The following is a 25,805-nucleotide window of genomic DNA, read 5'->3' on the forward strand; positions in this document are numbered from 1 at the left end:
ATTTGGCTTCTGGCTTCAGAATTCTCTCCAAATGCTTTCTGAATCAGACTTCTCGGGTCTTCCATTGTTTAGTGTTTTTATGCTTCTCGATTTCTGTTCTTTGTAGAAAAGCCATGTAGTATGCAACTTCAAAGAAAATATAAACAACAAAAAGATTTGAAAAATCAATTAAGGTGACTATTGGGTAAATGAGGTTAATTCCATGTTGAAATAAGCCAAGATATTTCCCTTTAGTGACAGATCCTATTTTACTGATATGAATTCTTGCCCTGACAGTGAGCCACAGCAGACAACTTGAGACAAGAATAATTAATTAAAAGATACATTTCATGAGGCAGATGACATTGACAGAGTAAGAAATAAGCAAAGCAGGAAGGCAAAGCAGAATTTACAATCTAAAGATGAGGCACTAAAAGAAAAAAAAACCTCAGCCCTTTCAAGTGGTATAGGTATTTTCTCCCAATGAACAAAAATGCAGAAGGCAATTCAACCCTTTAGAGGTCTGTTTTTCATCAGCTTTGATCTAAAAATTGAGACAAGTGTTTGGAGTACTGTCACTGATAAGGAGGAAAGAGAGGGCTGGAAGCATAGTTGAACAGAATGTGGTTACTCACACCCTAAGCGATTAAACACTCACTGCATTTTTTAAGGCGAATTCCACAAGTCACACAGTTTCAGAAATCATTACAGGGAAAAAGAACACCACACACAGTACTTTCATAAGAGCAAAAGCTGTCATGACCACAGAACACCAAAGCATAAGCTGTGCACATATTCCCAGTTTCATCTTTAGTTTTTCTTATTTGTTTCTAGACACTGTTTTCTCTGCCACCGACAGTGTTTACAGTCTCTGACTGTCACATAATGAAACAGAAGCAGAAAGCCTTTATTATGGTGTTAGTACTTCAGGAAGACCCCGACATAGCTGGGTATTGGACTTGCTTTTGTTTTATTTTGTTTTTATTCTCTCTCCTGGGGAGAATGCTATTTTCTTGTTCTGAGGATCCTAAGGAATTTCAAGTCAGCAGGTTGTTGGTAATTAAAAGGTCAAATTAATGAGACCAGTTACATGGTTGAGATAAAATCAGAGAGGCCTAAATTATTATAGACATTTGCCCCGAGAAGAGGAAGAGATAATCCCATATGCCTACAATTCATTGTAATTCCAAGACCTCTGGGTCCAGGCAACAGGTAGATGGATAAGAGTGAAACTTCTCCAATCAGCCTGGGATTGGCTTGTGGAAAATCAGACCATTTTATTCCATGCCCCTCTCAGTTGAAGGGGGGAACAAGACTGAACACTTCATCAGCTGAAAAACAGAAACTTTTCACTTAGCCATTGTGCTTTAGTTTCCTCCTTATTAGCAGAATGCGTGAAATCTCTTTAGAGTTCTTCCCTCTATCTGTGCTAAATGACTGTGCATGTGTGACAAAGAAGTATAGTTAATGAAATCATTTAAACATTAGTCAGCACCCACTATGTGGCAGATACTGCAAGGCACTGGAGACATAAAGAAGAATAAGACATAATTATCCCAGGCCTCAAGCAGTCATGGTCTAGTGGGGGGGGAGACAGATCTGCAAACACCTAATTACAACATAATTACATAATGTGGTAAATGCTATAATAGGGAGTACACAGGGAGCTGCTGGAGCATGGGAGGAGGGATGAATTCATTCTGCTGGGTTTCCAGGAAGAGGGAGCCTGGGACCATAGGACAAAGGAAGTGATGCATTTATCAGCTGTGTCAGAGTTCTCCAGATAGAGAAGCTATAGAAAGCCATTCCGGAAAGAGGAACCAGTAAAGATCAAGGCTGGTTGAATGCTTGAAAATCTGTTTAAGAAACAACTAGTTTGGAAGGTTTGTTATCAAGGGACCTCATTCTTTTATCAAAGGAAACCTTGGAGAAATAAATAATCACCCCTTCTAAAGCTGGAATACAGAGGAAAGCAGATAAAATAAATATTAGAGTTGCTTTGAGAAGGAAAAGTGGTAGAGATGGCTCAAAGAGGCAACAGGCAGCGTGGTGAGGAGGGAGGAGAGTGAGGTGAGCTAAAGCTAGTCCCAGATGGGAGCCCTTATTTTTAACATGCTGTTTTTATGTCCATACCTTTATCTGGTGCATTCTTTTTCATTTTTACATGTTACCCTAGCCACCTGATCTCTGAAGCAGCACTGAACCCCTTAAGTGATGGGGTTCAAAGGTGTATCCAGGGATGGTGTTAGCTAAATCCCAAGAGAGAAACAGACTACAGGTCCTCTCCGAAGAACAAAAATAAAACGAAGACAAACACTGCTTCAGTAGAGTTTGGGATCCTAAGGAGACAAGTTCTCCAATTGAGCCCCTGGCAGCAAGCAGTACAAGTGGGGAACCAAACAGAAGCTTGTTACCTGAAAGACCGTTCAGCCGGAACTATTAGTGACATGGATGAGTTTCCAGGACATACTTTTAAGTTAAAAAAGCCAATTGTAAAAGTATCGTAGTATGTATAACATATAGTATAAGAAAATATACATGTATCTTCTCATTTGTGCAAGTGGAAACACAAGAAGAACAAACCAGAAAGAATGAGATTGGTTACCCAAAGGAGATGGGTAGGAACTGAATGGAAAGAGCAGGGGAATGGGAACAGGGCAGAAGGGCCAAGGGGAGAGTGATACTTCTGCGGTTTATCTTTTTAAAAATATGTTCTGACTTTTGGAATCATGATAATGTCATTCATACTTGATCAGTTAAAATGAATTAGGTAGTAGATAGAGGAAACCTGATGGAATGGAACACTCACAGTAACAAATTTAGAAAACAATGTTTTGACTATAAGTTGTATAGCTTAAAGACCAAAAATAAATTAATAAATAAATAAATGTACAATATTATTAGTTACTACATTTTTTTCCCATGGGAGAATGGGTTAGTAACTCAATAACTGCTTTAGGTGAATTCTAGGATTGTTCAAATAAATAATCATGGGGATAATGAGACACTAGTCCCTCACTGCTGGAGAAAGGGACAGGGCAGGCTAGAATGAACCCTGAGGTAGTGGTTCGGAATCCGAGGTAGCAGTGTGAACTCATGATATTTTGGGGGGGGGGGGGGTTGGGTTTTTTTGTTTTTTTTTTTTTCGTTTTTGAGACAGAGTCTTACTTTGTTGCCCAGGCTAGAGTGCCGTGGCATCAGCCTAGCTCACAGCAACCTCCAACTCCTGGGCTCAAGCAATCCTCCCTCCTCAGCCTCCCAAGTAGCTGGGACTACAGGCATGTGCCACCATGCCCAGCTAATTTTTTCTGTATATTTTTAGTTGGCCAGTTAATTTCTTTCTTTCTTTCTTTTTTTTAGTAGAGATGGGGTCTCACTCTTGCTTAGGTTGGTCGCAAACTCCTGAGCTCAAATGATCTACCTGCCTCAGTCTCCCAGAATGCTAGGATTACAGGCGTGAGCCACCACACCTGGCCGTCATGGTTTTGAATATAGGTAGAGATACATATATATAGAAAAAGATGGAGATGGGTGTATGTGGAATGTATGTATGTTTATATCAGCATATATTTCTCATTCATTTTCTCTCTGAGGGCCTAGAAACAGTAACACCTTGACAATGAGCCCCCCTGGCGCTCAGATCACAATTTCACTTTAAAACCCTTCTCCAACAATAGGATCTGGGACTCCTTAGCTATTTCCAGAGCTAAAGCAAGAAAAATACAAGAGGAGCCTGCAACATTTTGTGATGCCAGAAAATAAGGCAATAGTCAAAACTTGATGGGGCGTGTGAAAAGAACACAAGGGGACACTGAAGGGAGCTCCTTGTGGTCAAAGGTGGGAAAAGCAACACAATAAATGAGACTAATAGATTATAACCTCTAGAATAAATAAATACCCAGTGGTCCATACTGATAGACATAAATAATTAATGTTTTTATTTGGGCCCTTCTTTCCTAGATCACCATTTATAAAAATGGGGCTAGTAACATTTATCTTGCAATACTGTGAGGATTAATTGAGGAAGAGGGTGTGAAGGAATAGTTTTAAACACATAGAAAATGCCTAGAAATGTTCATTTATTTCCCTGCCTCATTCTCTTTCTATGTACTCATTTCCCAGAAAACCAGAATATCACAATTTTGAAGTTTAATCTTTGGGAGAGTTTTGATTTAGTTTTAGAAACATTATGTTAGTTGATTTTTAGCAGCCTCCACCAAAATGGAACCTTCTATCTATTGACGTGTCAGTGATATTTAACCTACACTAGTCATTAGGAATTCATCAGCATTTCCCTACACATTTTGCCTTTAGCTTCTTCCCTCCAGGTAAACTGTGGAAGTGATGCTCTGACTTATACTGTCAGAATGCTGTGATTCTGCTGCACGCCCTGGACAGCTGGCCATTAGGGAGCACTGCAGGCTTAGAAGAGGTGACTTGTCTTCCTCAGTGTATAGCCCTTAAGGTAGAGCAGCTGTCACTGAATAAGGAGGCTGATCTTTCATGGAAGAAGTTCTAGTTTGGCCACAGAGGTCCTTTCAGCATTTTTCCTTTTTATGTCTCAATATTTGGGTGATCCATTTTTAGATTGTTAAAAAGAGTTCAATAAACCAATTTTCCTGCATGTTTTCTATGAGTATTGTCTTCTTCTTCAGTTAGTATGATTCTTGAAGGCAGAGAATATTTCTACATTTTTTTGCTAAACCCTCAGCATTCAATTTAATAATCTGCACACCAGACTTGATGTTATCAAGCCAGTTTGGGGTGATAACATCTTAGGAAACTAATCTTAGGAAACAGATACAAATCCAATCCTTCCTCTGTTAGAGAGAGATAACAACACCTGCTTTTTACCTATCATGCAGAGATATATGCTTACATCTTTTTTCTTTTTTAGACAAGGTCTTGCTCTGTCACCCACACTGAAGTGCAGTGGCATCATTACAGCTCACACAGCCTCAATGTCCTGAGCTCAAGCAATCCTCCCACCTCAGCCTCCTGAGTAGCGGGGACTACAGGTGTGTCCCACCATGCCCAGCTAATTTTTCTACTTTTCGTAGAGATGGGGTCTCACTTTTGCTCAGGCTGGTCTTGAACTTCTGACCTCAGACAATCCTTCCATCTTGGCCTCCTAAATTTCTAGGATTATAGGAATGAGCCACTGTACCTGGCCTTACATCATTTTTTAAAAGTTAGAAAAACAGGCTATGGTTTGTGTATAAGCGCTCTACACTCTGGCATAAAGACAGATAATTCATTGTTACACTATTACTTCACTTAGTCAGCAAATATTTATCAAGCATTCACAAAATCCTGAGTACTGTGTTAAATAGTAAGAATAAATAAGACTTGGGCCAAATAAAACATGGCATCTGTCCTCAATGGGTTTATAGTCAAATAGAACATGACAAATAAATACATGCAGTAAAAAGCCATGGTATATTTGTCATGGTAACCAGCTAGACAAGGTACACAGAGGCACAAGGAAGGGCAAGCAATTCTACCGAAATTATTGAGAAAGGCTTCACAGAGAAGATATCAATTTGAGCTAAGTTGGAAAACAATCTAGCAACGGCATGAAGAACAGATAAAAGAGAGAACTGACAGTAAGCAAAAAGACCAATTAGGGGACAATTGCAAGAGTCCAGTCTGGAGACGACAAGCTCTGGAGCAGTGAGAATGGCTAGCACACAACACTATGCAGTCTTCATAGGAGGAAGCTGAGTAAATATTTACTGAATATGTGAAAGAGGAAACTAATAGAGATAATAAATGTTGAAGAGGTAGATATGACATAAATTAATCACATACTCACTTAACAAATATGTAATGTGCATCTACTAAATGTCAAAAGTATTCTAGGTGATAAGAATATAGAGTTAATAAAATAAACCCTGCTCTCAGGAAACATACATCCTAATAGGGAAGAAAAAAATAAATAGACAAATATAAGTCAGGTGTGTATAACTGCTATGAAGAAAAATGAAGCTGGCTAGGAGGAAAAGAGAATAGTAGGGGAGTGGGTTGCTGTTTTTATGTGGGGAGGCCAGGAAGGCCTCTTTGATAGATATCTTCCTATTGGTAGAGAGCTGAATGAAGGAAGGTGGGGAGCCAGGTAAGGACTGAAAGGCCCAGGCAGAAGTAAAAGGCTAGTGTTTCTGGAAACAAGGAGGAGAGAAGCAGAAGATGAAGGCAGAGAAGAAGAATATGATGGGATGATCCTGGGCAGATTGCAGTGGGATGTCCTTTCAGAAGCACCGGTTGTCCTGTAGGTCCTTTAAGTAGATATTAAGTGGAGTTCTGAGGGCCCTGTTGGCAGTTCCACTGAGTGTGCAGGTGGTGTCTCCAGGAATACTCAGGGCTCCAGCCCATTGAGGAAAAGAAAGACTCGGGAGTGACTACATGCTTCCTTGTTGAATTCCTAGTGCCATTCAACCAGATGTATGCTATAAGTAAAGCAGACCAGGGTGGTGGTGATGATTTCAGTTAGGATATGTTGAGATTGAGGTGTCTATGGGTGGTCAAAAGGAGATATTCAGCAGGCATTCTATAAAGAAATCCATAGCTCAGGAGGGACTTCAGAGCTGGAAATGAGAGTCATGTGCTTACTTGTGATAGCTCTACCATGGGAGTTGATGTGGTCACAAAAGGAGAGTTGAGGGAAGAGGAGGACTGATGTTAATACCTAAAGATTACCAACAATTTAAGAAAGAACTAAATGAGACTGCAAATGAGATTGAGAAGGGATGTTTGGAGGTAGAAGCAGAAACAATAAAAATATGGTATCATAGAAGTCAAAGGAGAAGATATTTCTCAAGAAGACAGGAATAATTAACATTATCCAGCAAGAAATACCAAATGGAGGGGTTAAAAACATAATGACATTGAACGTGGATTTATTTTTTTAAGGAACTTTGGTATAAAGAAAGAAGTGAGGGTGGTGTTAGCCTGTGGAGAATCAAGGCGATTGAGATGAAGCTATTCTTGCTTTAGTTTTTGTTTGAATAGTGGTTGAAACCTGAAGATGTTTGTAGGCTTTGGGAAATGAATGGCTATCCAAAGAAGGGAGCTGAAAATTTAGGAGAGAGAGGAAACAGCTAACTGAACAAACTCACAGGAGAGGAAAGAAAATGGAATAGACAGATAGGGACCTCTGGCCCCTCCTGGGGACAAGGTGGCCCACTGCCACACCTGGGGGAGAACACCCTCCCAATCTACCAATCAGAACTTATCACACCAAATGCGAAAGAATGCCATGGAGTCTCTAGCCCACAGACCAAAGAGATAAGTACGATAGAGATTGGAAGGTGACGTAGGACAACCTTAGGCTAATTATTATGTCATTAGCTTAAATTTATATTGCAGTTCATCCCCCACAAATGGGCTTTCAGAGAGGCTCATGGGAGATCCGCATGCATAGTAAGACTCAGGTCATGTAACTCCCAACTGTTCATCAAAGTGGTTCCAAGGTGACGTCTGAACCACGGGGAGGTCCCTATTCAGATACTATAAAACAAGACCTAGATCATAACCAAGCTCTCTTTTGCTAGGACAAGGGATCCTGTTGTCATCTGTGGCATATGTGTCTTCCTCTGTAAATCTATATGTTGCTCTTGCTCTATAATCCTATTTTGTTTCCCCTCAATAAATTTCACCTTGTGCTTGTCTTACTTAGGTGGGTCTGGTCATTCTTTGGCCAAGAGCACACCAAGAACCAAGAACACAGAATGAGATTGCCAAACCCATCAGTATAATGAACTCTGGAGACTCAGAAAGGGGAAGGTGGGAGGGGAGTGAGGGACCAAAATTATTTATTGGGTACAATGTATAATATTCAGGTGACAGGTACACTAAAAACCCTGACTTCACGGGGTTCAATTCATCCATGAGACAAAAAACCACTTGTACTCCTTAAACCTACTGAAAATTTTAAAATAAATAATTAATATTACATTAAAATACTATTTATCTTTACTACAGAGTTTTTTGGTGTCTCTGAAATTTTGTAGCAGAACTCTTGTTAACACAAACACACATACAGACACACACACACCCCTCTTATCAATGAAAATATCATTAGAATTATTCAGGAAAGGGATTAATCCTGGTACAAACATTTAGGCCTAGAGGTATAGAACACAGGGTGGAGGCGGACACTTTCTGGGGCATAGGGTTTGGACTCCAGGAAAGCAGAAATGCTTAGTGACTTTCCTGGTGAAGGAAACTAAGCAGAAAAGTACCATGCAAGGACCATCCCTCTACAGATGAGCCTGGTTTTGAATGTGAGCACATTGATAATAGCCATTAGATGATCACCAAATCGTTCTTCTACGCCCTAATCAAATCTTTGGTAAAGTTTTCTTTCTGTGAGACAAAAAACAAAAAACAAAACAAAACAGACACTTGCCAATGAGCTCACATTATTACCAAATTATGAACCCAATTCCTTATTTTAGTATGTATCCTTTCTTTCCCATAGCAAAATTTACATCCTTCCCCCATGATAGCAATAGATTTATGAGTTTCATATCTTGACTACTTTTCTAACAGCATAAAGTGCTACCCACACAGTTGATTGGCATAGTTTTTATTTCTTGTTGAAACCTAACTTAATTCTTTATTGCTGATTTACAGTTTTCACTGGTGATAAAGAGAGAATGAGGGAATTCACTTGTGAGTATCAAAGCTCACAACATTATAGAAATAGCTAGTTGATGACAAAATGTCTCACTAGCTAGTCATGTAAACATAAGTAATTGTTTTGTGAAGTATTGACAAAGGAATTGACATACTCTCATTGCCAACAGTGTGATGGTAAACATTTAACAACTAGCTCTCCTGAAAAAAAAAAGCCTTACATTTTTGTATTTGCCAATTTCCATGGTGTAAATGCTCATCACTGGTTTCAAGCTACCAACCCAACATCACTGAATGTGGAAAGGGAAAGAGTTGCACAGGAGCACACTATTATATAATATTTAAACCATACAGATAAAATGAACATAAATAATGAGTAAAGATAACTGTAAAATGTGGTAAAATAACTAGGTAGTGATGAGTTTTAAGTGCATGTTACCTCTTTTAAAAGAAATTTACTTAAATTCTAAGTTTATACAATTTAATTTTTAATAATGGCTTGCAAAATTCCTGAAAAATGAACAATCAGCTCTACTGAGGCTGTGTGGTACAGCTCCAGCACTACTCCTTACCAACTTTAATGAAAGGAGCTGGTTATGAGAAAACAGATATGAAGCATGAAACTCCTTTTTTTATAGGCACAACAGCAGCTCTGAGAGATGGTGGCTGTCTGCTTTGAGGGAACAACAGAGACACTGAGAGACTCAAGAAAAGAAGATTTTCAGTGCAAAGGTACAAGATTGAAATATATTATCATGACTGTTACATCTATGAACAATTCATAATGCTTTGATATGTCTAGCTTTGTGTTATACAAGTAGGGCCATGCTATAGAATCTGCTCTACTCCACTACTCTGCTGGGTAACTCTGTTTAGGAGATTGAAATATTGTTTTTCCTTTGTAGGTTTATAAAAACCAAGGATCCGGCTCTGAACTGGAAAATGAGGGATCATCATTAAAGATGGTCGGTCCTCTCAAATATAGTACACGGGATTGTTATGTATAGAGTAACGCATCTGGGATCAAAGCTCCTTTTAGCAAAATAAGATTTGGCATGCTGTGATGAAAGAAAAATTCCTTTCTCTCTAGTCTTACATCAAAGTCAGAGTAATTTAGGAAATTATCTTTGTACTATTTCCACTGTAGATTTCTTCTAGGTGGGCCGTCTTCTAGATCCACATTCCCAGTGTTTGGATCAGTTACGCAGGTGTGAAAGTGCTGTGCTTAGGACGTGTACAAATTCTAATTATTGGAAAAATACCCCGTCAGGAGACAGGCAAGACAGTCAGCTGCTAATGTGCCACTCCAGAGCTCTAGCCCTTTTCATCTGGAGGAGCTGGGGAATGCAGGCTGGGAAATTGAGCCTTGAACCTGTAGCCATTTCTATTTCTGATGACAAAGCATAATACTGTAACGTAAATTTTTCATGAATATAGTTCCTATACATTATTATTTTTTATTTATGTGTCAGTTAATGAATTTCTATTCTTCAAGAAAATTACATTTTTAATGTTCTTCTATTCTTGCTAAAATCTACCCCCCAAAAAAGCATTTTTGGTATAGGGTAGTGGTTTTCCAATGATCCTCCTGATAGGAGATACTCTCCGAGCAGTTCCACTGTGCTGCTGAGTTCTGAGTGAGATCTTATTTGATAAAAAGGTTTCCACAGCTCCAAACACAAGTTTAAAAACCACTGGTAAAAAAGAAAAGAGGCTGTACCTGTGCTACACGACAAAAGTAAGAAAGAATTAATCTGGAAGCATTGGAAAGTCACTGCTGGAATTTAGACTATGATACAAGCCAGACAGTTTAAAGCTAAAAGAGATGTGGAAAAAAAGCCCTCAATATTAAATTGAAGATTGTTGTCCTGATATCATTCTTACTCAAGCACTATTGATTTTTTAAAAATCAAGCTGTTTAAAAATGTTGTGTTAAGGATGAAACCATATGCAATGACAAATGGACTGCATAAACTGTCTTCACAGGGCCTTATCAAAGCCTTTCACATGGTGCTTGGATGGTTTGTTTTGATGGGCACAATCTGAGTCATGCACCCTTATCTGGCTTCATTATTATGGATATGAACATGGTTCCCGAGACTCTCACTAGTTCCACAAAAGGAGATTTTTTAAAATGCAGTCTGATAAATTCTCCATTCAATGAGAGCTGGAGAATGTTTTATTCTACTGTACTGTGGCTTAAAGACATCTGACCTGAGTTTCTGCAGAAAGTTGTTTTTGTAGAGAGAATCTTTAGGTTACAATCCTTACATATTACTCTCCTCCTTTCACTTTCACCTTCTCCAAACCAAGTTTAAGTGCTTTTTTTCTTTTTTAATATTTCAACACTTAATAACCTAAAAGAACCTAGAATAAAAGACTGGAATTAGGAGAGAAAAAATTGAGAGCTTTGCTCTTTTCTGGAAAAAGCATTTCAGAGGAACATCCAGTTCACTTCATCACTATATTAATTCGGCTCAGCCCAACTCCCTTAGGAAGGAAAAAAAAAAGAGTAATCTTAGATCTGAATCCCCACAGCACCCCATTTTCTACTACAGATACTCTATAGTTTGTGCAGTTGTCCTTTTCTTAGTTTTCAGAACCTAAAAATTGAAAAGGATTTAATATTGTTAAAAAAAAACTTTAGACCAGCTAAATTTAACAGCATTTAATTGAGCAAAAAATAATTTGTGAATCAGGCAGTCCTCTGAACCAGAATAGGTTCAGAGAGACTCTGGCACTGCAATGTGTTAAGAGAGGATTTATGGACAGAAAAAGGAATGTGACATACAGAAAACAGAAGTGAGGTACAGAATAGCTGGATAGGTTACAGCATTTGCCTTATTTGAACATGGTTTGAACAGTTGGCTGCCTTGACTGGTCGAAATTCAGAGACTGGTACAAGAGTAGGTTATAGTCTGCTTATGCATCCAGTTAGGTTACCATTCACTACATATGGAGACCTTTAGGCTGAAATTAAAATATGTAAGGAGGTAGCTTTAGGCTAAGCTTATTTAACAACATGTAAGTCAGGAAAGAAGCCTGCCATTAGGGTCAGTGACATTAGGCTCTGAATGCACTAAGAAAAATATTTACTACAGGCTTGGCATTATGCTAAGATTACCTAGTTTACTACTTATAAAAACTCCAAGGAAGGAAATCTTATTATGTCTACCATGTAGATTAGGATAGTGAGGCTTAGAGGTATTAGGTGACTTACTCAAGGTCTTTCAGCTAGAAAAAGTCAGAAAAAGGGTACAAATCCAGATAGCCAGATCCCCGAGTCTGAGCACTTAACTGCCGCCTGAACCATAGTTGAATAAAATGAGTTAAAACGAAAGGGTGGGGAGAGTGTAACTGCAACAGCATGGCAACGCAGGGGGAAGTGGCAGGAGGCAAAAAAAGATGAGAACCATTGCTCTCTTCCTGGTAAGGGCTATTTTGAGCCTTGCTTCTTAGCATTCAAGTAGACTACTTTTTGTTTCCATATATAATGCAAATTTTCTACATCTCTAAAATTTTACTATGTGCCTTATGTAATAATTTGTATAAGGTCAAATTTGCATAAGTCAAGTGTTGAGTAACCTAGTGAGCATTTGTACATCATTATACTGTAACTAAATAGAACAGGAAAGGAAAAAGATAGGTAGAATGGGGTTTTTATTTGGAGGCTAAGAAGGAAAGGATTATAGGAAATAACAAAGTGGAGATGGGTAGGAAAACAGAAATTATGAGGAAGGAATAGCAGTTGGAGGGAAGAAGTTAACTCTTACTTGATTATAAGAATGCATACTTGGTTCTTTCTCTCTCTCTCTCTCTTCTTCATTTCTTTCTTGGTGGTTTTGTTATTAAACTCTTTCAGATTTTCAGGATCATAAACATGCTTAGGGTATTTCAGGTAATAGGAGTTATTTATAAGATACTTAAAAAGAGTAAGGAAAGTAAAGAAGAAAAGAAAAAACAAACAAACAAAAAAGTCCAGCAGCTAAACAACCAGGCCATGAGGATAACAGCCCTTTGCTCAAAAGTCAGACCTCTCGGAGAACTGGAACAGCCTTCAACTACCACATGGTAGCATCTTGTTATTTAGCCCTCTCTTCACCCAGAGGCTTCCAGTGTGTCTCTCTGTCTTGGCTTCTTCTTCTCTTACCACCATTGATTCTCCTTACTCTGTTTTCTACATCATGTCTTTTTCTCACTCTAGACTTCTGCTTTGTATGAATAGCTTTGTCTTCCTTCTGTTCATATCACAGCTTTTGCCAAACCATCCAAGAAAGCTCCATTTATTAATTCTTTCATTCAAAGAATATTCAGCCTCGATTAGATGCCTCTCCTACAGGTTCCCTAGACACCACTTTATCCCCATATTGAATTTTAGAAGCTCTGACTAGTTTACAAAAAATTGAGCTTTTAGAAGCTCTGACTAGTTTACAAAAAATTCTCTTAACTGTTTGCCACCCATCCCAAAGTAAATGTGGACCCAACAGTCATTTTGTACATGATCCCACTCCTCTATTAGAGCCACACTTGTCCCAAGATCATACAATCAGAATTTCTTTCCCAGTAATCCCTTTAGCCAAGAGAATGGGTTAGTCTCTCAAGGTGGCCAGGCCTTTAACTTGTGTAACTTGGTTGTCCCTGTTCCTTGCCTTTTCATATACTGTTATGTTTTGCTTGAACCCAAATAGGACTCTGCTCTTTTATTAGTTTTCATTAAGATAGCTAGTCATCCCAGGAGTAATTTTAATTTTCTCTGCTATAAATGGGATGGAGGAGAAAGGAGTTCATTCAGCTTTTCTCTCCCTCTCCTTCCTTCATCTCTCTTCTGGGCCACACTAATTCTCCTCCTTGTTTTGTGCACAGCAGTTTCAAGTAATCATCCTCTGAGATTTGAGCATTCCCTGAGGGCTCACTCACTAAGCCAATTGGCTCAGCAAAGTATTACTTCCAAAAGTAGATATTCTTCATTAGGGGAATTCTGGTCAATATAATTGTCTTCTTCTCTGGACAGGTCTGTACTTGAAAGTTGTGACCAGCTTTACAACAGCACTCAGACTAGGGAACAAGGAAATCAGTTTTGGAGGAAAATGAAGAGAAGTGGTGAGGAGAGTCAGAACATTTTCTGGGGAGCTAATGGCTCTCCAATCCCTGGTTCCTGTCTTCCCAGGCTGCTTTCCTTCTCTTGTGTTCTGTGAAGCACCCCATTACCTAATACTTTCCCTTTTAACTTTGATTAGCTAGGCTATCTACCCATTACCCCCAAATCATAATTAATATATTCTCCTATCAGAAAAGTTTACTTTTTATTATCATTGCCACTTATCTTCTCTGTGCTCTCCACTTGAGTGAAAGCTTCTTAAGGGCAAGGACTGTATTTGTCTTACTCGCTATTTTATTCTCAGTACTTAGCACGTTTCCCAGGGGTGTAATAAATCTATTTTTAAAAACTATAGAGTCTTTCAAAATATTGGCTGCCAGCTATATACCACAGCACTGTGATTATAAAGATGGAGAACATAATCTTTCACCTCACATTGCTTACCATCTAGGTTACTCCCAAATCAATATAGTTCTACTTTAATTGTCTCTTGTATTAGTTAAGATTCTTTCAAGGAGCAGTGTTGGCTCAAGTGACCAAATCCCATAAGGAACAGGGATAAAACTGGGCCTAGGGGACAGCTGGAACCAGCATCAGATGTGGTCAGGACTCTTCTCCCCACCTTGTGTCCATCTATAGGTGGATATCACATGTCAGACTCATCTCCTGAGTATGAACCATAGCCACCATCAGTTTCCAAGCTTACATTATTCCAGCTCTATCACTCAGGAGTTCATCACTTTTCATGGTTCCAGTTTCAAAAGAGAAGATGTCCAATTGGCTCAGCTTATGTTATATATACTTCCCTGGACCCATTACTGTGGAGGGAAGGTACTAGGATTATTTGAGTTTGGGTTTTGCTTTCTATACCAGTCACCACCAGCAGGATCTGTAGGAAGATGACAGCTTCCAATCTTAGCCATATGGATGGGGTATGGCCAGAATGGGAGTGGGTGTGTAAGTGTACCCTAAGGGCCATTCAGACTACATTGCTAGGCTAGCTAAAGGGAAGCCATTTTGCTTCCAGTATGCTTTCGCCTTGTTCTGTCTTAAAAGTTAAGAATTAACCTACTGTTTGCTTGCACAGCTGCTAGGCACAAGATTAGGAAACAACCTTGAGGTAAAACAGATAAAGACTCTGGAACAGGCCAACCACAGACTGCTTATGACAAGATCTATGAGATGACCTATTGTTTGCTGACATGCACAATGTTTGCTTTTTGCCACCAAACCCCTTTACCCCTTCCCTTTCGAAGTTGCTCGGTAATCAGATGAGATGAGATGATGAGATGAGATGAGATGAGATGAGATGAGATGAGATGAGATGAGATGAGATGAGATGAGATGAGATGAGATGAGATGAGATGAGATGATCTTTGAGACAATGGTCCGCCATCTCCTCAGGCTTCCTCTTACTTGACAAACACTTGCCATTTGTGTTCTCTTCTTGGGTGGCGGGTAGCCAAACATGCGTTCAGCAACACGTGCTCTTCTAGGCAGACAATATGATAGCTGCGTGTCCACTCTATCGTCTTAGTCTCACATTCATCAACTCTATTTTTTTTTAATTTCAGCATATTATGGGGGTACAGATTTTATTTCCCCCACTCCCCCCACAAGTCTGAGTCTCCAGCATGACCATCCCCCAGATGGTGCACATCTCACTCATTATATATGTATATACCTGCCTCCTCCCCCCTCCCACCTGCCCAATACCCTATTACTGTAGTACCTATGTGACCACTTAGGTGCTGTTCAGTTAATACCAATTTGCTGGTGAGTATATGTGGTGCTTGTTTTTCCATTCTTGGGTAATTTCACTTAATAGTATGGGTTCCAGCTCTAACCAGGAAAATATAAGATGTGCTATATCACCATTGTTTCTTAGAGCTGAATAGTACTCCATGGTATACATATACCACATTTTATTAATCCATTCTTGGATTGATGGGCACTTGGGCTGTTTCCACAGCCTTGCAATTATGAATTGTGCTGCTATAAACATTCAAGTGCAGGTGTCTTTTTTGTAGAGTGTCATTGGATATTTTGGGTAGATGCCCAGCAATGGGATTGCTGGATCAAATGGTAGATTCACTTGTATCACTTTAAGGTATCTCCATATTGCTTTCCACAGAGGTTGAACTAGTTTGCAGTCCCACCAGCAGTGTAGGAGTGTTCCTCTCTCTCCGCATCCACGCCAGCATTTATTGTTTGGAGACTTTTTGATAAAGGCCATTCTCATTGGAGTTAAGTGATATCTCATTGTGGTTTTGATTTGCATTTCCCTGATGATAAGAGATGTTGAACATTTTTTCATATGTTTGTTGGCCATTCTTCTGTCTTCTTTAGAAAAGTTCCTGTTCAAGTCCTTAGCCCACTTTTTAATAGGGTTATTTGATTTTTTCTTGCTGATTTTCATGAGTTCCAAGTATATTCTAGTTATCAGTCCCTTATCGGATGCATAGAATGCAAAAATTTTCTCCCATTCTGTAGGTTGTCTGTTTACTTTCATGACTATTTCTTTGGCTGTGCAGAAGCTTTGTAGTTTGATCATGTCCCATTTATTTATTTTTGTTGCTGCTGTGATTGCCTTTGGGGACTTCTTCATAAACTCTTTGCCTAGGCCGATGTCTAGGAGAGTGTTTCCAACTTTTTCCTCTAGGATTCTAATAGTTTCTTACCTTAGGTTTAAGTCTGTTATCCAGCGTGAGTTGATTTTTGTGAGAGGTGAAAAGTGTGGGTCCTGTTTTAGCCTTCTACAGGTGGCTATCCAGTTTTCCCAGCACCATTTATTGAAAAGGGATTCTTTCCCCCAGCCTATGTTTTTGTCTGCTTTGTCAAAGATTAGATGGCTATATGAGGATGGTTTTATATCAGGATTCTCAGATCTGTTCCACTGGTCCATATTCCTATTTTTGTGCCAATACTATATTGATTTAATTACTACAGCTTTGTAGTATAGTTGGATATCTGACATATTAATACCTCCCATTTTGTTTTTGTTGCCTAGAATTGCTCTTGATATTCGAGGTCTTCTTTGGTTCCATACAAAGCGTAAAATTATTTTTTCTATATCTGTGAAGAATGCTGATGGGATTTTAATAGGTATTGCATTGAATCTGTAGATCAGTTTGGGTAGTATAGACATTTTAATGATATTGAGTCTGCTGATCCACGAGCATGGTATGGATTTCCATCTGTTTACATCCTCTGCTATTTCCTTCCTCAGTGTTTCATAGTTCTCCCTATAGAGGTCTTTTGCCTTCTTGGTTAAGTATATTCCTAGGTACTTTAATTTCTTTGTTGCTATTGTGAAGGGAATTGAGTCTTTGATTTGGTTCTCAATTAGATTGTTGTTGGCGTATATGAATGCCTCTGATTTCTGTGTATTGATTTTGTATCCTGAGACTTTACTAAATTCATTGATCAGTTCCAGGAGTTTCTTGGTTGAATCTTTGGGGTTTTCTAGATACAATATCATATCATCAGCAAACAGTGAAAGTTTGATCTCTTCTGCCCCTATTTGGATACCTTTAATTCCATTTTCCTGTCTGATTGCTGTAGCCAAGACTTCCAGAACTATATTGAAGAGAAGTGGAGACAGTGGACAGCCTTGTCTGGTTCCAGTTCTAAGTGGGAATGATTTCAATTTTTTCCCATTCAGTATGATGTTGGCTATGGGTCTGTCATATATGACTTGTATCAATTTTAGGTATGTCCCTTCTATGCCTATTTTCTTAAGTATCATGAAAGGGTGTGGAATTTTGTCAAAAGCTTTTTCTGCATCTATTGAAAGAATCATGTGGTCTTTGTTTTTGCTTCTGTTTATGTGGTGAATTGCATTTATAGATTTACGTATGTTGAACCATCCCTGCATCCCTGGGATGAAGCCCACTTGGTCATGATGGATTATTTTTTTTGATAAGCGTCTGGATTCGGTTAGCTAAGATTTTGTTGAAAATTTTTGCATCTATATTTATTAGGGATTTTAGTCTATAGTTTTCTTTTTTTGTTGCATCCTTTCCTGGTTTTGGTATCAGGGTAATATTCACTTCATAAAAGGTGTCGGGGAGGTTTCCTTTATTCTCGATGTTGTGGAATAGTTTCTGCAAGATAGGTACTAGTTCTTCTTTGTAAGTGTGGTAAAATTCGGGTGTGAAAGCATCTGGACCGGGACTTTTCTTTTTAGGGAGATTTTTAATTGCTGTTTCTATTTCAGCTGTTGAGATTTGTCTGTTCAGGGAATCTATTTCTTCCTGGTTGAGCCTAGGGAGGCTGTGTGTTTCTAGAAATTTGTCCATTTCCTCCACATTTTCCAGTTTGTGTGCATAAAGATTTTTGTAGTATTCATAAATTGTATCTTGTATCTCTTTGGGATCAGTTGTGATATCTCCTTTTTTGTTCCTGATGGAGCTTATTAGAGATTTCTCTTTTCTGCTTTTCGTTAGCTTAGCCAATGGTGTGTCAATTTTGTTTATTTTTTCAAAGAACCAACTTTTTGTTTTATTAATCTCCTGAATAGCTTCCCTGTTTTCAATTTCGTTTAGTTCTGATTTGATCTTGTTGATTTCACTTCTTCTGCTGGGTTTGGGGTTGGTCTGTCTTCTTTTTCCAGCTCTTTGAGTCATTTCATTAGATTGTCTATTTGTGATCTTCTTGTCTTTTGGTTATAGGCATTTATGGAGATAAACTTTCCTCTCAGAACTGCTTTAGCTGTGTCCCAGAGGAGTTGATAACTTGTCTCTCCATTGTCGGTTTCTTCATAGAATTTGTTAATTTCCGTCTTGATTTCTTCATTTATGAAGTAATCATTTAGTAGGAGGTTGTTTAATTTCCACGTTTTTGTATAGAAATGTGAGTTTCTGTTAGGGTTGATTTCTACTTTTATTCCACTGTGATCTGAGAAGGTACATGGTATGATTTCTATTTTATTAAATTTCTTGAGATTTACTTTGTGTCCTAGGATATGGTCAATCTTAGAGAATGTCCTGTGAGCTGATGAGAAGAACGTAGATTTTGGGTAGAATGTCCTGTAGATGTCAGTCAGACCCAATTGTTCCAGTGTTTTGTTTAAGTTCATTATTTCTTTATTAATTTTCGGTTTGGAGGATCTGTCTTGTGCCGTCAGTAGGGTGTTGAAATCTCTGGCGATTATGGAGTTGCTATTAATCCATTTGCTTAGATCCAGTAAGGTTTGCTTTATGAAACTGGGTGCACCTAAGTTGGGTGCATATATATTTAAAATTGCTATCTCCTTTCCACGCTACCCGCGGAAGGGGCCCATACGGCGTTGTTCTGGATTCCCGTCGTAACTTAAAGGGAAACTTTCACGATGTCCGAAGCCCTTGATGTCCTGCAAATGAAGGAGGAGGATGTCCTCAAATTCCTTGCAGCAGGAACCCACTTAGGTGGCACCAACCTTGACTTCCAAATGGAACAGTACATCTACAAAAGAAAAACTGATGGCATCTATGTCATAAATCTGAAGAGGACCTGGGAGAAGCTTCTGTTGGCAGCTCGTGCCATTGTTGCCATTGAAAACCCTGCTGATGTCAGTGTCATATCCTCCAGAAATACTGGCCAGCGAGCTGTGCTGAAGTTTGCTGCTGCCACTGGAGCCACTCCTATTGCTGGCCGCTTCACTCCTGGAACCTTCACTAACCAGATCCAGGCAGCGTTCTGGGAGCCGCGTCTTCTGGTGGTTACTGACCCCAGGGCTGACCACCAGCCTCTCACAGAGGCGTCTTATGTTAACCTGCCTACCATTGCTCTGTGTAACACAGATTCTCCTCTGCATTACGTGGACATTGCCATCCCGTGCAACAACAAGGGGGCTCACTCTGTGGGTCTGATGTGGTGGATGCTGGCCCGGGAAGTTCTCCGCATGCGTGGCACCATCTCCCGTGAACACCCGTGGGAGGTCATGCCTGATCTCTACTTCTACAGAGATCCTGAAGAGATTGAAAAGGAAGAGCAAGCTGTCGCCGAGAAAGCTGTGACCAAAGAGGAGTTTCGGGGTGAATGGACAGCTCTAGCTCCTGAGTTTACTGCTACTCAGCCCGAGGTTGCAGACTGGTCTGAAGGCGTGCAGGTGCCCTCTGTGCCTATTCAGCAGTTCCCCACTGAAGACTGGAGCGCCCAGCCTGCCACAGAAGACTGGTCTGCAGCTCCCACTGCTCAGGCCACTGAATGGGTGGGAACAACCACTGAGTGGTCTTAAGTTCTTCTACAGACTCTTAAAAATGGAAATAAGGTTGATGGAAAATAAACATGAGTTTCTAAAAATTGAAAAAAAAAATTGCTATGTCTTCTTATTGGACTGTGCCCTTCATCATTATATAATGACCCGCTTTGTCGTTCACTACTTTTGTTGGTTTAAAAACTAAATCGTCTGAAATCAGAACTGCCACGCCAGCCTTCTTTTGGCTTCCACTTCCCTGGAATACTGATCTTCACGCTTTTACTTTTAGTCTGTATGCATCCTTGCAGGTTAGATGTGTTTCCTGAAGACAGCATTTACGTGGCCTGTATTTTCTTATCCATTCAGCCAGCCTATGTCTCTTGAGTGGAGAGTTTAAGCCATTCACATTTATTGAGAGAACTGATAGGTAAGGTAGATTACTGTTCATTCTGTTGGGTTGGATGTTGTTGCTTTGATTTATCTCTTGAGCCATTGTATTATCTGGCCTTTAATCTTTGGGTTTTGGTTGTTTTTATATTCGTGAGTTTTTATTATGGTGTTCCGTGCGTAACACGGTTTTTAGTACTTCTTGTAGGGCTGGTCGTGTCTTGGTGAATTCTCTGAGACTTTGCTTGTCTGAGGATGTCTTAATTTCTCCTTCATATATCAAGCTTAGTTTTGCAGGGAATAAGATTCTAGGCTGGGCATTATTTTGTTTCAGAAGAGTGAGAATGGGGCCCCAGTCTCTCCTTGCTTGTAAAGTCTCATTAGAGAAGTCTGGCGTTATGCGAATTGGCTTTCCCTTGTATGTCACTTGCTTCTTTCGTCTTACAGCTCTTAGAAGGACCTCTTTAGTTGATATTTTGGTCAGTCTGATGACTGCATGTCGTGACGTCCTCCTGTTTGCATTGAATCTCCCAGGGGTCCTCTGAGCTTCTTGAACTTGTATATTGAGATTTTGAGCAAGGCCTGGGAAATTTTCTTCTATTATATCTTCAAATAGCTTGTCCAACGCTTGAGTGCTGTCTTCTTCCCCTTCTGGTAACCCTATGACCCTCATATTAGGTTTCTTCACATAATCCCATATCTCTTGTAGGCTTTGCTCTTTTCTCGTTTCTCTGCTCTATCTCTGTGATGGTTTTATTTAGTTGGAGTGTGTTATCTTCAAGCTCTGAGATTCTTTCTTCTGTTTGATCTACCCTGTTCTTGAGATTTTCCACTGTATTTTGTAGTTCCCTGAATTGATTCTTCATTTCCAGGAGTTCAGTTAAACTTTTCTTCATTTTGTCTATTTCTTTAGTGAACTTTTCTTCTAGGTCCTGGAGACTTTTTGTAGTTTCTTTGTGTTGGTGATTGAATTTTTGTTGCAGGTTGGTGAGTGTTCTTATGATCCACATAGGAAATTCCTCTTCTGTCATTTTGGTTTCCTGATTTGGGTTGGTGTCCGTTTCTAGGGGGCTGGTGCTCCTCTTTGGGGGGGTGTTTTCCGTTTGGTTTTTCATATTTCCTGAGTTCCTTCGCTGATTTCTTCCCATGTTGATCAGTTGTTATTTCTTTCCTTTAGGTTTTTGTTTGGGTATTTACATGCCTTGTTTAGTTTCTGAGCCTTTAGGTGGTGCCTGTGGGTGAGATTCGACCACTCCTTGTATAATGAGTCAGTGGGTGCCATAAAAAGGCTGTGCAGGATGCTGTCCCTGTCAGTAGGTGGCGCTTGCTTGGAGGAACAGGCTATGCTGTTGTTTTTGTGTCCTGGTTATCAGCTCTTGTTCTGGGTGGAGCTGGGTTGGGTAAGCATTCCCTCAGGCACCACCAATGCCGTTAGCAGGGGTCAAAGTTCTGTGCTCTGCTTCCAGGATAAGCTGTCAGGGCGGGGCTGGAATGGTCCTGCTCAGCCAGAAAATCTGCTTGTGGGGATGGGGCTGTCTGAGACCTGCAGTCTGGAGTGGGCCTCGCTCTTTCCACCCTCCCCAACTCCGCAGCTACTCCTGGGCCTCTGCCAGCAGGCCAGACCATACCCCACCAGACCTCCCCGGATTGTGATGCCCGCGGGAGGTTCCCTGCGCAGAAACGCCACCTGGGCTGGGCATACGGCCTCCTTTTGGGAGGAGGGTTGCCCTCTAGGACACTGATCTGCCCCTGAAGGCACACACACCTCAGTAGGCTGTTCACATATATCCCTTCTGTGCCCCGGACAATGCTAGACCTGGGTGCACGGGATCTGGTCTGCAGGTCTGACCTGTGGGTCCCAGAGTTCAAACTGTATCCCCACCAGGGAGAGGAGTTCTGGTACCAATTCACCCACAGGGAGCCCAAGCTGGGTCTATGTCTCTCAGCCTCTGAGTCGGCACCGTTTTCCTGGGATCACCGTGCCAGCAGCACCTGGGAGGGCTGGCGGGTAGGGAGCTCACAGTCTGAGTTCCCCTTAGTCAGCTGTAGGGTCCCAAAAGGGAAGGTCCCGTTCCCTGGAAGTGCCTCCGGCTGGTGGCTGTATTGTCTCTCTGGGCAGCCATGGGTAGGGTCGGCAGAGGGGAAATGGAGGCAATATGGCGCCTGCCATGCGGCTCGGGTCTGTGCACACGGAGGTGCCCGGAGGCAGTTGGGAGTCTGGTGCTGCGTCCACTACAGGCTCACCGCTAGCTGGCGGCGGCCGTCTCTGGGCTGGTGTCCGCAGGTCTCTCTACCCGCTGGGGAGCCCACCAGCAGTCCCAAATGCAGGGGAGGGGAAAGGTGATTTATCCACCTACCCTTCTCGCTGGTCTCCAGGCTGCTCCGGCGGTCTCAGCTTCCAGTTCTCCCTCATCAACTCTTTTGTTATATTAAGTAACAAATATTTATAACATGCTCATTTACAGCAAAGTGTTGTGGTAGGCTCTTAAACGTTAAAATTTTGTGCGTAAAAATTAATTTTTAAAAGGAAAACCAACATCTTCTCCTAATCCCTATAATAACAACCCATCTTTCCTGAGTTTATTTTCCAGAATTATAGCATAGTGAAACTTCAAGCACTGGTTTATTTGGACCATCTCAGTGCACATGAATCAGATGATTTTATCTTTTGTTCCTATCCTTGCTATCCCTAATCTGTCAGGCAGTCCTGAATCTATACCATCAGGCTTGTTTGTTCTACTTCTGTATCCTTTTATCATGGTTCCATTAACTCACATCCAAGGATGTCAACAGAATAAATAGCCCAATAAAACAAAAGAATATACTTCCAGATTTAAAAGGAAAGAAACATACAAGAAATACATAAATCACACTGTATGATAATAGCCCAGAAGGGTGCATGGGAGGATCTTTGTGTTTTCTGTATAAGAAAAGAAAAATGGAATTTCCATATTTTGCATCAATGCATGAGAGCTGTAATTATTGTATACTGGATACCACAAAATGAGAGATAGGTGTCAGAAATAATTTTGCCTGAAATAAGCCCACTTCCATGGAGGATGGCAACACATTTTCTCTGGTGCTCTTCTTATGATCAGGGACAATTTAAATATGAGTCTAATCTACATTTTGTCAAAGAAATCCTTAATCACGGACATTTCCTCCTAATAAAACATGGTCCCTTACAACACCGGCTTTCATGCCAACTTCCTATCACTTGATGTCACATCTATATAATGGAGACTCATGTCTCAATGAACGCTTCCCAGATAAACAGAAGGCACTTGTCCAAGAGTAATAAACACCGAGCATACAGGTTGCTAAGAGCTTAAATAAAGATAAATTTGTTAGCCTGACCCAAATGTTCTCTGGATCTCAACTTAATCTAATGTTATCTGACATTTGGCACTTTCTCTATCTAAACCAAAAAGACCACTCTTTGATCAGAGTCTCATCATTCTTTTTCAAGAAGTAATTGTTATTTTTTTTTTTTCTGGTGCTTCAGTAAGTAAGGGTACATTGTGATCTCCAAACACAACCCTCAAACTCAAGTAGAATATAATTTTTAGTCATGGTAAATGTTTCATTCTTGGAATTTTTTTTTTTATGTTTGCCCTTAAATTTGTAGAAATTGGAATTAATGTTAACGTAAGGGTTAGCCTAACATCAAAAGGGAATTTATTTTCTTAGGTTTTCTACATGACTCAACTTAGGAATAAATTATAGTAACATTTAAAAATGCACTTTGGGCGAGGTACAGTGGCTCACTCACACCTGTAATCTCAGCACTTTGGGAAGCCAAAGAGGGAGGATCATTTGAAGCCAAGAGTTCAAAACTAGCCTGGGAAACATAATGAGACCCCATCTCCACCAATAATAATAATAATAATGATACACTTTAAAGATCTCTTGGCCAGGCACAGTGGCTCAGGCCTATAACCCCAGCACTTTGGGAAGTGTGGGAGGATTGCTTGAGGCCAGGAGTTCAAGACCAGTCTAAGCAACATAGTGAGACCCCCATCTCTGCCAAAAAAAAAAAAAATAATGCACTTTAAAGATCTCTTAATTCAACCTCATAGTTTTACAGTTGAGGAAACTCAGACTTTCAGACATCACTTCCCCAAGGTCACATAGATCTTAGCGACAACTTACACTAGAAAATAATTTTGTTTTACCTAATTACGAAGAAAATGAAACTATTTAACTGTTCAAAATATGTTCTATACATTTTAATATGTTTAGTTATGACAAAGACATTTTTTTATGTCAATAGAAAGCCGGACTCACAAGCAGCCAGCAAGATTACCTGCCAGTTTTTATAGATTTACAAGTTAGTAATTACCTTACCTTTCTAGGAAATAAAGGTTCAGGATAGCAAGCTCTGAGGGGGAGAAGGCAACACAAAGTGGAAGAGAAACCACTGATAAATTGAGCAGTTGTAAATGCAGGAACACCTGTCCAAATCTTCCCCATTAGATAAGAACAGACTTGCACTATTAATATTAATATTACTATTGTTTGTATTATTTAACTTAATCTAACCTCTGATATCCTCCCAGAGCAAGCTCTAAAATGTGGTTTATAACTCTTTGAAATCTGTCCTTTTCTGACCAAAGCCTGGCTGCTGTTGTCTGGAAGTGTAGGATTTGCAAACAGCAGCTTGCTGACAGCTAAGACTGTAACAAAAGCTTTTCCTCATCACGCCTAATGATCTGCCTAAAACAGGTGAGATGGGCTTGCAGTAGAACAGAAGAGACCATTGAAATTATGCTGCACGTGCCTCAAACTCAGGGGTCTAGAGGGCTTTTTGATTGCTGCAAACCCTCTCGGGAGTACAAATTTCCCTTGTTTAATATTTTGGCCAGCTGGTCAGTCCCTCTGCTTTGTAGCTCTGTCTACATTCACCACAAAATTATCATATGACTTTACAGATTTTCCCAAACATCTGCCCATTTTGTTTATTCAGAAGTGACAGCTCTCTAGTTGATTATATCTGACCTTCTGTTGGAGTCAAATGCTCCTAAGTGAATTTTTTTTATTTCTAACTTTTCCCTCTTAAGATAGTTTAATCATGCATTTATTTTACATCACAATGAAATTTAAATAAAAGGAAATTTACTAACTTTCCAATGCATAAGTCCAGTGACAATGAAAAAGAATCAATTCTAGCTGCACACGCATCATGGATGAATTTCCCAGACATAATGTTGAGCAATAAAAAAGGAGACACGAAAGATGCATACTGAGTAACTGCATATTTATCAAGTTCAAAAGTAGCAAATCTAATCTATAGAGATACAGGTCAAATAGTAGTTGTTTTTGGAGGGGGTATCACCTGTGCATGGGAATGAGGAGGTTGCTGGTGAGGCCAAAAGATCTGTTTTGATCTCAGCAGTGGAGAAACGAATCTGTATTTACATAAATTTTCACCTAGTTGTAGACTTAAGATTTGTGTACTTTACCATATATAAATATATGTAGTAATGCTTTAATTTTATAAATAATAATGTTATACCATTACCT

The 25,805-nt window shown here is 39.9% G+C and overlaps 1 protein-coding gene and 1 long non-coding RNA gene across 2 annotated transcripts; both read left to right on the forward strand.

The window, feature by feature from the left end:
* The first annotated feature begins 4,293 nt into the window (after positions 1 to 4,293).
* LOC105863054 (uncharacterized) lies at positions 4,294 to 23,472 on the forward strand. The gene is made up of 2 exons (XR_001150345.1): positions 4,294 to 4,511; positions 22,874 to 23,472. It is a non-coding gene; the product is annotated as an uncharacterized LOC105863054 (long non-coding RNA).
* On the forward strand, positions 18,967 to 19,966 carry LOC105863050 (small ribosomal subunit protein uS2-like). The gene has a single exon (XM_012749796.3). It carries the CDS (start codon positions 19,047 to 19,049, stop codon positions 19,932 to 19,934), a length of 888 nt encoding a protein of 295 aa, XP_012605250.1. The 5' UTR covers positions 18,967 to 19,046; the 3' UTR covers positions 19,935 to 19,966.
* Positions 23,473 to 25,805: the final 2,333 nt, after the last annotated feature.

Source organism: Microcebus murinus, chromosome 13 (assembly GCF_040939455.1).
Source record: "Microcebus murinus isolate Inina chromosome 13, M.murinus_Inina_mat1.0, whole genome shotgun sequence".
Classification (NCBI taxonomy): Eukaryota; Metazoa; Chordata; class Mammalia; order Primates; family Cheirogaleidae; genus Microcebus; species Microcebus murinus.

Bases quoted from the DNA above. Each gene is read 5' to 3' on its own strand.
- LOC105863050 (XM_012749796.3), top strand. From the start codon at position 19,047: ATGTCCGAAGCCCTTGATGTCCTGCAAATGAAGGAGGAGGATGTCCTC.